The 14,968-nt window shown below is 35.7% G+C and overlaps 1 protein-coding gene across 1 annotated transcript in view; it reads right to left on the reverse strand.

Moving 5' to 3' along the window:
• Positions 1 to 14,968, reverse strand: part of TEX10 (testis expressed 10) — a 54,934-nt gene that overhangs the window by 24,515 nt on the left and 15,451 nt on the right. The window contains exons 6-10 of the mRNA XM_007197068.3: positions 9,786 to 10,024; positions 8,917 to 9,052; positions 7,243 to 7,418; positions 5,017 to 5,194; positions 862 to 950 (exon numbers count right to left, since the gene is read on the reverse strand). Of these exons, the coding sequence (XP_007197130.1) occupies positions 862 to 950; positions 5,017 to 5,194; positions 7,243 to 7,418; positions 8,917 to 9,052; positions 9,786 to 10,024 (818 nt within the window). The remainder of the gene's footprint in view (positions 1 to 861; positions 951 to 5,016; positions 5,195 to 7,242; positions 7,419 to 8,916; positions 9,053 to 9,785; positions 10,025 to 14,968) is intronic.

Raw genomic sequence — 14,968 nt, forward strand, 5'->3', positions numbered from 1 at the left:
TCTTTTTTTGACAATGCAGTTCCTTCAACCATACCTTACATAATAAAATTTCTGATTCTCTTACCACCTCTATTACACTTGGCCTGACCTATATAGACAACTTGCCAAAGTCCCTCCTGAAAGATAGCTCTTGGAATGATCAGAATACTTGCAATGTGGTCTGACCCTAGCTACCTGCTTTGATATTTTCAGATCACTATATTTCCAGGAACACGCCCTAGAGAGTCATCATCTAGTTTGGAAGCTACACCCCACTACTGATTCCTAATGAGTTTCCTAAAACCACTAAACCTTTTGACCAGTACTACTATTAAAACATAAAGCCTTCACCTCCATCTCAAATGTGTACATCCAAAACTATCAAATAAACATGAAGGAGTCTACTTTTACCTTTTATATAATATTTATCTTGCTAGATTCAGCTCCATATCAGAAACCTGTCAAGTTCTTTTTGGATTCTGACTTAACATATTAATTAAGTCTCCAAATTTCAAGTCTTCAGAAAATTTCAAAGATTCTCATCTTCATCATCCAAGTACAAAACAAAAATACTGAGACAGTACATCATTTAAAACAATAGTAATAATACTTAGAAATCGAACTTATAACATTTCTAGACTCATTTTACTAATTTTGCTTTCAGGTCAACGAAATGCAAAAAATGGCTAATTGAAATCTGATATTCTTCCTATCATGTTAAACATTTCAAACATGTTTAAAATGGATATTCTGTTCATCAACTTTTTAAAGTATGCAATGGGGTTCAAAACTTAGAGCCAAACAGGTATGAGAGTAAATCTCAGGAGAATCTTCATGCTAGGCTTTTTTCCTTTCCTCAACTTGGCAGATCAATGTGGTTACCTGTAAGTGTTGAAAATAAGAAGCTGAAATAGTCCACATCACTCATCAACCAGTCTTTAACTGAAGACTTCCATCCAGAAAATGATGATCTATAATAAACAATGGGAGAACTATTACGAGAAGTGACCACTTGAAGACTCAAGAATAAAGCACAGCATATATAACCATTTTTCTTTATTGAAAACAAGTCTAATTTAATAGCTTAAACAAAATCCACAGTATGTATTAACTTTATATATAAGGGTTCAAGTACCACAATATGGAAAATGTAACTTCTAACTTATTTGTATTTATGTAAAGTTTCACTGAAAAGCATAATTGGTCCACAAATATCGTACAAACTTAAAAAGTTTTCCACACCACTTGAAAATCAGACCCAAGGAGCCAAGATAAAGTTTTGCTTTTCAGTAGTACGTTCAGCTGCTATGTATTTACTGTTTGATTTTTATAAAGTCTTACCTTGCTTACATAAATGAGTTAAGTTTAAACAAGTTCCTGCTTCCTACCTAAGCAGAAGTATCTTAATTAGGCAAAGAATACTTCAATTTAAAGCCACTCTAAGATAACTATGTGTTCCTATTCTTTTCTAAGTTGTAACTAGGTCTACTTCACAATATTGTGGCTGAAGTACTGGTAGGGGACTCCAGGGAACAGCTAAATGTACAACAGCTTCTCATTAAATGAGGATTATCTGGTTCCTGCTATGAGATCAGTTTCCAGTGACTCCTTTAAAAACTCTCTTCAAGGTAAGTCTAAGAAGGAATAGAGCAAATGTCAACCATGGATACAGCAAAAAAAAAAAAAAAAAAAAAAAAAGCTGAGAATGATCAGATCCAACAAGCTGAAACTACAAATTTTTATCACAGAAATCTGAATAAATGTCAGACAAAATTAGGAATTTCTAATTCAACTAGAAGCACTAAAAATTTTTTACCTATGAAATAACTGTATTTATTAACATTCTTAAAAGTTGGGGAGTTAAAAATAATGGCAACACTCTTCTGATAATCATTCCCACAATAAGCAAAGGGCTATGGAGGGAATATCACAAGCTATGAGGTTATAAAACATCAGAGATGCTCAATGGAAAGGAGTACAAAATGGTGATTAGAAAACAAACTAATATCCTCTTAAACCCAGTGAAAACTGTGCCATCCAGTGGCTAAAGCGGGTAGGAAATCCATTTAAGAGCCTAGTTTGGACAAAAGACAAGCAATATATCACGCTGTCCTTAAAACTATGATGAATATATATGCTATCCAAGCCAGAACACTTCTGAGAGTAAAAGGGGATGCTATTACTAAACGTGCTGGGGACCAAAGAAGTAAACCAGAACTGTTCCTGGCAGTCCAGCTCACATATTCACTCTACTTAAAAACCAAGCCGAATTTCTCAGTCCAAGAACTTCTCCCTTCTCTGATATTTTTATCTAACAGTGTAGATTACCTTTCTACATTTACGTCTTATGTTCCCCAACCCAGCTGTAAATAAACTAGGAGCAGAGAGGATAAGGAATGAGTAAAGGCCAGTAGAACAACACAGATAGGGGGAAAAGTCAAACTCAAAAAAGCTCTAAGTAGATGGTAAAAAAGGTAGGAGCAGGAATTCTAAATACACTTTTTAAAAGATAAAATGAACACCAACGGTTTTTTAGCTGATGAGTTTTTCATGCATGGAACACACTGATATTCTTTGCTGGTAACCTGCTCTTCAAGTCTCTCAGACAGAGAAAGCAGGGCATCAGAACTACAATACCTGAAGTGAACTAGATCTCACAGTCCAATTAATGTAACAGATGAAAATCAGAAATGATTAAAGGAATATTTCAGGAAAATTAATCTGCCAACAGTGCACAAAATACATGGGCCTAAGAAGCAAGACTACTTGCTATAATAGTACAGGTGGGAGATAATGAAAAAGCTGGCTAGTTTATACTTATGATCAGGGACAGAAAGGGATATTTTGAAGAGAAAACTAAACATATGAAATAACCCAGGTTATTTCTAAGGAAATATTCTTAAATTCTTAAATTCTAAATCTAGGAAAAGTGATACAATAATAATGCCACTGGCCTGAGAAAGTTGAAAAGTCCCAATTTTGTTTTATTTTTTAAGAGAGATTAATTTGAATAGATAGGAACAATACATCTACAGAAAGAGAAGTCTACTAACAGACTCTGTGCAAATACTAAAAAGCAAAATTTAACTTAGTGGACTTTTAACTACAATGACATTCTGCTCTTAATAATTATAAACCCCTATGATCATTATTTGTAAATTAATAGATTTTCTCAATACTCACCACAAATCCACAAAAAGAAAAAAGTAAAAAAAACTTTTGAAAAAATCCTTGACAAAAGTTGTTAAGCATAAGTCAATCATAACTGATAAAGATATTAAATATAGCTTCCAAAGAGAATCAATTTCAAGAAGTGTTCAAATGGTGCTTTTAAATGAACGTTAAAACAGAGCCTCCAATAGTTATATCAAAGGAACAGTGCCCTCCACTGGAAGTTTTATTAACTTGAAACCACTTACGTTATAAGAAAAGAAATATTTCTTTAAAGGCCTAGCATTAAGTGCTGCACTAGACAAAGAGCAGGGCTTTGGTTTTTTCGTTTTGTTTTGTTTTTTAATTTCTAAGAAAGGAAAACATGGAAAACTAATAAATGTTTAGAGTACTTCAAATTAAGACCAAGTCTTTCTTTAATGCACATGAACACAGAAATAAACCTTGAATTTTCACATACAAACAACACATTGCCAACAGCTCTCTTTTGCTAAAAGGAAATGTTATCATCAGTTATGAAGCACACTCTGGGTGACAACATTCAAACATATGTCCTATACTGGTATGAAGAAACTGGCAAACAAAGCTAAAGAAAATCTACTAATAACGTGAGCTACTCCTGTTGAACTGGGATAGGGGATCTGTACAAGAAGCCACAAGGAAGCTAGTCTTCAAGTTTTCAGTTCTGCCTAAAACCATATCAGACCCTGTCCATAGGCCACAATCAGTAACAAATATTGCTGAATACTAAAGTACCATGCCTGATACCGACATGAAGTTTTTAAGAATACTTTGAACACTCGCAATACGAAACACTATTAGTTATAAGACCTTTCAGAGTAAAATGGTACAGTCACTATGGAAAACAGCATGGCAGTTCCTTGAAAAATTAAACAGATTACCATATGATCTGGCACTCCACTTCTGGGTATATAGCCAAAAGAATTAAAAGGATTCAAACAGGTATCTGTACACCAGTGTTCACAGCAGCATTATTCACCATAGCCAAAGGGTAGAAACAACCAAGAGTCCATCAACAGATGAATAAACAAAATGTGGTATAATGGAATACAATGGAATATTGAATATTCAGACTTAAAAAAGGAAACCGTGAAACATGCTACAATATGGATGAACCCTGAAAAGCTACACTGAGTGAAATAAGCAAAACACAAAAGGAAAATATTGTATGATTCCATTTATATGAGGTTACCTAGAATAATCAAAATCATGAAGATAAAATAGTGGTAAATGGGGGCTGGGGGAAGGGGAAATGATTAGTACAGAGTTTCAGTTTGGGATGATGAAAAGTTCTGAAGATGAATAGTGGTGCTGGTTGCACAACAATATGAATGTACTTAATGCCACTGAACAGTTTTAACTGTATACCTAAAACTGGTTAAAATGGTAAGTTTTATGTTATGTATATTTTGCCACACACACACACACACACAGATATTTCAAGTGATTCTTTGTCTGAGTCTACAAACTTATTTATTTCGTCAGCTACATTAAATTCTGAGCTCCCTTCCAGAAAGGAAGGTCTGTACGGCCATTTCGTAACACCCAAGGTTTTAAGCACAGTACTCTCACCTGCCACTGAACCCTCACTGCATACTTTTGATAATTTTAACCCTTATTCCAATCCACCTACACAAGTCACTAAACAAATAATCTGAAACAGTCTTACTCTAGTTAACTTCCTCTATCTAATAATAGTATCGACAGTTTTAACTGTTGCATTAGGAGCAAATGAAGGGAGGAGCAGTATTTAAAAAATCCTCTACAGTTCATGAATTGCCAGTAAAAGGACAGAGGGAGGGGGGAGATTATACACTTAAAATACAGCTCACTTGAGCATGCTACCTCATGTGCAGTATCCCGATAAGCATGGCAGCCAAACTTGAACTGAGTCTTCCCATAATACAGCAACGACTTAACCGAGAAAGCAAATCAGCAGGCAGACTGGGTAGAAAATATACAAGCTGGACCAAAAGCTGTTGAGACTCTGCTGGGAGAACCACCATAGTGCCTTCTTGTGGATCTAGTGGGGTAAGAAGATAAGTTAAACTAAAAAAGATATACAAACCAGAGTTAAATTAATAAAGCAGATTAAGTGATTATTTTCACTGTGTTATGTTGAATTGATGTATGTTGAATACATCAATTACATGGAAAAAAGTTTCATCACAAAGCATGTATGTATGGCTTAAGGTATTGTATAGAGTAAAACACTGAATACAATCATTATTTAAAGATATGTTTAACACTCTATTAATTTCGTAACATTCAAATGTGTTATTTGAAATAAAAACTATGATGGGGTTAACGGGATTGGACACAAAGCAAAATGGCAAAAAACTAGCACTTTTGCCAAACAGTCACAATTATAATATGGACTTAAAGCCAAAGACCTATCTGTGTACACACACACACACCACCCCACATATGAGCAATACCGAAAAATACAGATTTTAAAATATTACCCACAAAAGGTGGAAACAAACCAATGTCTATCACCTAATGAAAGGATAAATATAAGTGGTACATCCACACAATGGAATACTACTCAACATTAAAAAGAAATAAAGTACTGATATATGCTACAACATAGATGAATCCTAAAAACAGTATACTAAGTGAAAGAAGCCAGACTCAAAAGACCCATATTGTATAATTCCATCTATAAAAAATGTCCAGAATAGGCAAATACACAGAGACAGAAAAGAAGATTAGTGGTTGCCAGGATGTGGGGAAGGATAAAGTAGGGAGGGACTACTAATGGTACAGTTTCTTTTTGGGGTGATAAAAATATTCTGGAATTAGATAATGAACACTATTGCACAATCATGGGACTATGTTAAAAAAATCAAAGAATTGTACATTGTAAAATGGCAAATTTTATGGTATATGAATTATATTCCAATAATAAATATAAATTATATATATATGTATATATCCCAGTATGCTTTATTGATATTTTTGCTTAAAAAATGAAAGTTTCAGTGATGAATAAAAAAAGTTATTAATAGATGAAAGTCATACAAGATATCCATTATGGTTAAGTAAGTAAAATTTGCCACTAAAGCTTCAAAGGAATTTTATAAAAATACCTGATCAGTTTTAAATTTGTGAATAACATGTTGCTTAAAAGACAATTTAAGAATGCAAGAAGCGGGCTTCCCTGGTGGCACAGTGGTTAAGAATCCGCCTGCCAGGGGCTTCCCTGGTGGCGCAGTAGTTGAGAGTCTGCCTGCCAATGCGGGGGACACGGGTTCGAGCCCTGGTCTGGGAGGATCCCACATGCCGCGGAGCAACTGGGCCCGTGAGCCACAATTACTGAGCCTGCGCGTCTGGAGCCTGTGCTCCGCAACAAGAGAGGCTGCAATAATGAAAGGCCCGCGCACCACGATGAAGAGTGGCCCCCACTTGCCGCAACTGGAGAGAGCCCTCGCGCAGAGACGAAGACCCAACACAGCCATAAATAAATAAATAAATAAATAAAAATTGTATAACTTTAAGAATCCGCCTGCCAATGCAGGGGACACAGGTTCAATCCCTGGTCTGGGAAGATCCCACATGCTGCGGAGCAACTAAGCCCATGCACCACAACTACTGAGCCTGCGCTCTAGAGCCCACGAGCCACAACTACTGAGCCCGAGTGCCGCAACTACTGAAGCCTGCGTGCCTACAGCCCGCGCTCCGCAACAAGAGAAGCCACCACAATGAGAAGCCCGCACACCACAACGAAGAGTAACCCCCGCTTGCTGCAACTAGAGAAAGCCCGCACGCAGCAACGAAGACCCAAAGCAGACAAAAATACATAAATTTAAAAAAAAAAAAAAAAGAATGCAAGACGCATCTACAACCATTAATTTCTAGAACTATTCTAATAGATAATACTAGTGAAAATGAATTTACATAATACTAGTGAAAATGAATTTACTGTTTGCTGTTTTGTTAATTTTCCCAGGGTATAATTAATTTATAATAATTTAAAGGAAAAGCAAACCTAAAGAGCTCCCCTTTGAAACATCTTTCCTAAATTGGGGTAGACCAATTGTTACTCACATAATTAAACAAAACTCTTACCATAGATTCGGAGAGCAGTAACTTGTAAACTTTTTAGTAATTCTTTATTTGCTCGTGCTGCAGCGGTATGGATAATGTCAATAAGCTGTGTTGACAGCTCAGGGTTTCGGGAGCCAAGATGAGCAAGTTGCAATGGTAAACCAGCCAACCAACGGGATAACACTTTACTACGATACCTAAGGTCAAGGAAGAATGAAATAAAGTGTAATTTTCAAAGACAAGGGAAATAAATTTAAACAAAGAATATTTTTAACTTAAAACACCACACAAAGTGACAAATCATCTACCAATAACACATTTACTTATTTAAACATGTGAGAGCCTACAAGATGGCTGGCATCATTTATTCAGCTATAGCAGTTTCTGAAGTTTTACCCACTATATTAAAAGTTCATGTGATTTGTGGCACTATGTAAACTGTATTTTTATCTTAAAGGACACAGACACTACTTAACTCTTGGTGAACTATTTATACTAATTAGCATTAATTATTACACTATATTAAGTCATTGATGCATTCAGTGTAGGGTGCCCCCACATTAAATGACTTCAAACTTGTGTTATTTCATACTTCAGTTCTTTTATATACTTGTTAATGCTCTAATGTCTCCTTACTCAGGTAACAGCAATCACTTTTGCTGTCCCCCTTAGTGACTTAAGCATGACCTTTGTAGTCAGACAGACCTGAACTTAAGTCTCAGTTCCACTGCCCTTAGTTGCATGACACTCACCAGATTATTTAACCTAAGCATCCATTTCCTTCTGTTAAGACAGAAGCCAATAGTACCTACACTTCAAAGTATGAGTATTGAGAAATTAAGAAAAGCACCTGACTTACAGTAAAGACTCAAATACATTCTAACAACCACCTATGTATCCCAAATCTCTATGTTCCACCCAAACATCTCTTCCCGACTATCCCAAATAAACCTCAAACTCACCATATCAAAAACCTGATTCTTTAGTTCTATCCTTTGTGTTGTCTATTTCAGCTGGTAGCACCAAACTACGCCAGAAACCTTCTCATCTTTTACTGCCCTCATTTTAAAAAAATTTACTGAAATATTTTTAACATACAGTATTATATGTTAGTTTCAGGTATATACTACATAATAATTTGACATATGCATACATTACAAATGATCACCATGATAAGTCAACATTTATCCCCATACAAAGTTATTACAGTATTATTATTCCTTATGCTATATATTACATCCCCGTGGCTTATTTACTTTATAACTAAGTTTGTACCTCTTAATCCCCTTCACCCATTTCACACCTCCTCTTCTACTGCCCTCATTCTTATACCGTATGTCTCAATATGTCACTAAGGACCAGCTGTTAAACCTCCATAATTTTTATGGGAGGCAAAAGAAAAGGCTGAGGCTGCTACAGGTTGTTCCAACTGCCCTTTAGCTGTTAAGTGGACAAGTGGAAATATATGCTCAAAGAGACTTTTATCTGCTCAGTTATGCATATAAAGATTACTGGCACTATTATGTATGCTTCTTTATAAAATTAAATTTCTTCTCTTTTCTTAAATGCAACCAAATAGGATATAAAAAGTGAATTTCTCCAAAGATTTAATCACCCCATCTAGTCTATTATTTAAAAAGACTACAAAATAACTTGGTGAGAAAAAGAAAGGCAGAATAACAAAGGAAACTTTACCTGACTCTGTAAGATCTCAGTTCTTCTTTTTGATAGATTTTACTGAAAAACTTCAGTAACAGAGTCCGAACTGGAAGGAGAAGGCCTCTCTGCTGATACAATGTATAAACTGCCTTAATGAGAGACTCCATAGCCTCTAAAAAAAAGAGAGAAAAAAACTGCATATGATTCAAAAATGTTTCTTCAACAGCCCCTTAATTCTTCTAAAAAGCACGAAAGTACTTTACTTTGCTCCTATGACAAAGCAGACCTTAGACACAAACTGATGACTACTGTCAAAATCCTACAGTAATAGCCTGACTAATACCAAAGTCAAACCAACCAGAGACTGCAGTGTAAATTTTCCTAAGAGACAACAAACCTAGTCAGGGATGACAAAAACCAGACTAGAAAGGTGGATAAGCTGGAAACCAAACAGGAAAGCTCTGTTTCTGAATGAAAAGAATTAGTAAGTCACACTAAAAACTGACTTAATGCAACATAACTTCAAGCTACAAGAAAGATAAAAAGATAAACAGGATTCATCAATTTCTAGTCAAATTACATCAGAAGAGGGTACTTCATCATTAGGCTCACTGTCATTTCATCTTAATAACACCTACCTCCTTTCACTCCAACTCTGTAATCTAGTAGAAATCCTACCAATTAGCTTCAGAGTGGACCTACCCACTGAGAAAGGGATGCTCTGAGCCACAGAAGATTTCAGTGTTCAAGTAGATATTCCTTTATAATTATGCTAGCTACCTTTCATGGCTTGAATGTAAATAACTTGACTACGTGAAATGTTTGAAAGTCATCAACTCAAAGCTAGACTCTAAATAGCATGCATAAGAGCTCCTCTTAAATAAGGACAAAGCAGTAACACCTACCTCTGTTTGGTTGTATCTGCATTAACCTCCACGAGACCCCAAGCAATCTGTTCAGCTGCTTACTATTTAGCCTAAAGCCATCTTCAAGGGTCTCTGTTACAAATTTCCTTATCATTTCTATCCAATTGGAATCCTTCTGCAAAGTTGAGGCATTTGCCAGGGAGACCATGATATCAGACAGTGTTAAATTCAGTAAGAGATGATCTACATTATTGGAGAGAATCGTGCAATGCTTGATGCTAAAAACAAACAAAGACACACACATCTCTAAGTGTTATATCTACCATGCCTGCTTCACTTAGAATACTTAAAATAATCTGTCAGTGGGTCAAAAGATATTCCTCCTAGGATAAACTGCCAAGAAGGCGGGAATATAAAGCCACTGTTTTGTAAATAAACCATTCATTATGAAATGAGGCTTGTTAAGGCATAAAGAATGCATATTGTTCAGTTCATTACCCAAGCTGCTATTCACACAAAAAGTACAGGCTCTTATAACACTGCCTGGTAATCCTAGATGTAACTTGGAGGTAAGAAGACTTGAAAACCTCAACACACTTGGAAGATTTTCTTTAAGCAGATACTTATATTAGGATGGAGGTCACAGTAGACCTTGATTTTGCTTCTAACTCAGTTTGACTTAACAGAATCACTAATTTCTCCCGGCCACAATTTCCTTATGTGTGAAACAGGAGACTGGTCCAGATAAGCACTATTCTGAAACGACTTAATTTTATGACTCACATATTAAAATCACTTTTTTCTAGCCAAATAAAACACATTTCTTTCAAAGCTTCAAAGAAATTTCAAAAAAAAAAAAAACTTCAAATAGAATACCTTAACAAAAACAAAATTTGCAACTTAGGATATAAATACTTATTTCAGGCTACAATGTATTCAACAGCAGAGTCTATTTATTTTCATGTTCAGAAACATGTACAGTTGATTTAAATTTTTAAAAACCTCAAACTAACTTATTTTAAAAGAAAAAGTTAATCCTGGATTAGGCATGCAAGGACATAGTAGTAAGGAACCACAAATACATGGGAAGGAAAATTTTAAAAATCTGGTGCTATCAGGGGATCAAATGTAGGGCTAGGAATGACAAATGAGCCTAAAAAAGTAAAATGGGACCAGATAACAAAAAGAGTTGAAGGCTAAGGACACTAAAATCAACTCTGCAGGCACAGGAGTAACATGGTTGAAAAGTTGTTTCAGATGGATAATTCTGCGGATGGAATAGAAAAAATCAGAGTTACAAGACTCTAAACAAAGAAGCAGTTGCATGTCTGTTTGAGCAATACAGGCAAGACATGACAAGTGCAAGAACCAATGTTGGTACAGACTGGGAGAAAGGGGGACATTTAGGAAGAACAAAAATTAGCTGGATTTGAAGTCTGGTTAAATGTATACATGTATGTGAGTTTTGGGATGATGAGGATTGGAAGAATCGAGGGTTCTAGCACTGCTGACTGGTAAATGGAGACGAAGTAGCAGAGAGGAGCAAATATACAGTAAATAAATTCTACTTTTAACATGTTGAGCTTAAAGTGTCTCTGGTATAAATCCAGGCAGAGATGGCCATCAAACAACTCAATGTATAAGTCTGACACTGGAGGGAGGAGTCTGAGCTATTTAAATAGAAATTACCCACGTGACCACTCCTAACTACAAAAAAAGTTAGGAAATCTAGTTTTTATTTTGTGTAGTCATATGTCCAGCTAAAAACTGGAAATTCCATCACTAAGAGAGGGGAGAATGAATGAAAGCTGAGACAGACCACTAGCAATCTATACCACAAATCCAAAATTACCAGTAGGTTCTTTGCCAAACTGCTCAGCACCCAAAACCAAGGCATATTTTACACTGACTAGACCACACAAAAACTCAATTGCAACATTTCTTCTACAAAGGTAGAGAGCTTTCCAAGATATACCTAAGTTTACCTCAAGCAACATAATCTATTACTGTCTGGAAGGTCTCAGTCGACACTGCAAACTTGGGAGAATTCATCCTGCTCCTCCAATAATTTATACAAAATTTTAAAGTCTAAATAAACCGACCACCAATTCTATAAGGGAGGCAGGCCACTGGGGAAACTCTCATTTTCAATGACACAGCAGGTAATTAGAACTAATCCCCTTCCTGAAAATAACTTTAAAAGCTGGATGAAATAGTTTTTAACAACTCAAAAGCATTCAAGAGCTAACAAGATAATGAACATTTACTGGGTCCCCAAATCTAAAATAAAGCAAGACCTGAAGGCAACTGCCAATTTCAAAGAAAAGGCTGGAAAAATGAAGTAACCTTTTAGAGGCCTCACAGGGAAAAGTCTTAAACAAAGCCCAGGGCCTGCCAAACATGGGGACTTTCGTATATTATCCCTACTTCAAGGTGGACCCTTAAGGGCCTCCCTTCCAGGGTAAAGGTGAACTGGAAGTAAAAACAGCTCTTACATAAAACTTAATCCCAGTTTTGCATCATCTCAGCAGCCAAAGTAACAATTTTTCCCAACTAGATCTATAGAGTCAAAGCAATTCCAATCAAAATCCCAGCAAGTTATTTTGTAGTTATCGACAAATTGATTCTAAAGTTTATACAGAAAGACAAAAACCTAGACTACCCAAAACTGAAGCAGAACAAAGTTGGAGGACTCATACTACTCAATTTCAAGACTTACTATACATCTACAGTAATCAAGACAGCATAGTATTGGTGAAAGAACAAACACAGGTTAATGGAACAGCTCTAAAATAGGCCTACAAAGTATAGTCAACTGATGATCTTAGACAAAGGAGCAGAAGCAACCCAACGGAGAAAGGATAGTCTTTTCAAAAAAAGATGCTGGAATAACTGCACAGAAAGTCTAAAACTGAAAAATAAAAACAGAAAACAAATTCAACAAATATATGTTTGAATACAACTGAACAAAAACTAAAAAATTAAAACCTGGAAGATATGAGATAAAGACAAGAGAAATAGGTAGAAAATTCAGTAAGCAGGTCTAACATACATTCAATTAGAGTCTTTAAAGGAAAGGAGAAAAATGGCACTACAGCAATTTCTCACCTGTGGTCTATTAAATGTGCAATAGCATCATGCTTTAAAAAAAATGTACATACCTTAATTAAAAAATACTTTATTGGTAAAAAATGCTAACCACCATTTGAGCCTTCAGTGAGCCACAGTAGTAACATCAAAGATCACTGATGACAGATCACTATAACAAATATAATAATAATGAAAAAGTTTGAAATATTCCAAGAATTACCAAAATGTGACAGAGAGACATGAATGAAGTGAGCAAATGCTGTTAGAAAACTGACGCCAACAGACTTGCTCAATGCAGGGTTGCCGCAAACCTTCAATTTATAAAAAATTATGCACTATCTGCCAAGGGCAAAGAAGCAAAACAAAATAAAACGAGGTATGCTTGTACAATACATTCAACAAATTTGTTTTTACTAAGTAACCTTCTATACTGTCCCAGATGATCTTTTCTTTTAGCCTTAACAAACATTTCTGTTCAATTACAGGAAGCCCAGATTTCTTCTATAGATGAAACTGCAAGTCAATTTCCTTTTGATTTCGGCTTAAGTACAGTTAACCCTTGAACAACATGGATCTGAACTGCGAGGGACCACCTATACACAGATTTTTTTCAATAAATACGAACTACAGTACTACACAATCCCCAGTTGGTTGAATATGAGGATGTGGAACCAAGGATATGAAGGGCTGTAAAGTTCTATGTGGATTTTCCACTGCACAGAGGGGTCAGCACCCCAACCCCAGAGCTGTTCAAGGGTCGACTGTGCTCAATTCCTACTGCACTGTCTTTCTCTGGGGCTTATTCTATCCTCAGGTTCCCACAAAGAATCTACTTGTTAGTACATTTTTCTAAAATGTAATCATTCACATACTGTCTGAACTATTATTTACCCGCTGTTTCTTTAATATAGCTCACTTTTTAAAAACAAGTATTTCTAAAAGAAACTTTCTATCACTACCATAAAGAGAAAATCAGCCTCTCCCAATACACTTTGCAATAGATTCCGAACCACCCAGCCACCATTTAGTTAATCTCAACTTGCTAAATCAATCAAAGCTCTCCAATCCCTCTGAAAAAATAATTTTCCCAGCACACTGGAAAATCTTCCCAACTATTAGGCTACTCTAGTCAGCAGTGAACTTTTCCCTCTCACAAGCTGATTTGTAAGCCAAAGGCAAGACTTAGCTGTTATCTGTTCCCAGCACATATTAGAATTACCTCATTAGAATAATCACCGTATAAACTAATAAAGGATGAGTACAAGAAGAAAGCTTTCTTAAAGACCGCTCAACTACACTGAATTTTTAAAATGTCCCTATTTTCAGTAATGCCAAAGTTATAACCTTTGATACACACAAAAAAATTGAAAGCAGGGATTGGAACAGCTATTTGGAGACCAATATTCATAGCAGCATAATTCACAATAGCCAAAAGGTAGAAACCACCCAAATGTCCATTGACAGATGAAAAGATAAAATGATATATACATACAATGGAAGATTTAGCCTTAAAAAGTAATGAAAACGTGGAAGCAACCAAGAGGTTCTTCAGTAGGTGAATGGATAAACACATCCATATAATGGAATATTATTTAGCACTAAAAAGAAATGAGCTATCAAACCATGAAAAAAACATGGGGGAAGGTAGGATGAATAGGCAAAGCACAGAGGATTTTTAGGACAGTGAAAATATCATGTATGATACTATAATGGCGGGTACGTGTCATTACACATTTGTCAAAACTCACAGCATGTACAACACCAAGAGTGAACCCTAACATAAACTATGGACTTTGAGTGTTAATGATGCGTCAACTTAGGTTCATAGATTACAACACATATGTAACTGTGGGGTGGACGCCAACAACGAGGGAGGCTATGCATCTGTGGGGGCAGGAGTACAATATATGAGAACTTTATTCTTTCTGTTCAATTTTACTATGAATCTAAAACTGCTCTAAAAAATAAGCTCCACTTAAAAAAAAAAAAAAAAAGGAATGAAATGCTAGTAGTGCTACAACATGAATAAACCTTGAGATATCATGGTAAGAGAAATTAAGCCAGACACAAAACAATATTGTATGATTCTACTGACAAGAGGCACCTAAAAAAGTCAAATTAATAGAAGCAAA

The sequence above is a fragment of the Balaenoptera acutorostrata genome, chromosome 6 (assembly GCF_949987535.1).
Source record: "Balaenoptera acutorostrata chromosome 6, mBalAcu1.1, whole genome shotgun sequence".
Taxonomy (NCBI): domain Eukaryota; kingdom Metazoa; phylum Chordata; class Mammalia; order Artiodactyla; family Balaenopteridae; genus Balaenoptera; species Balaenoptera acutorostrata.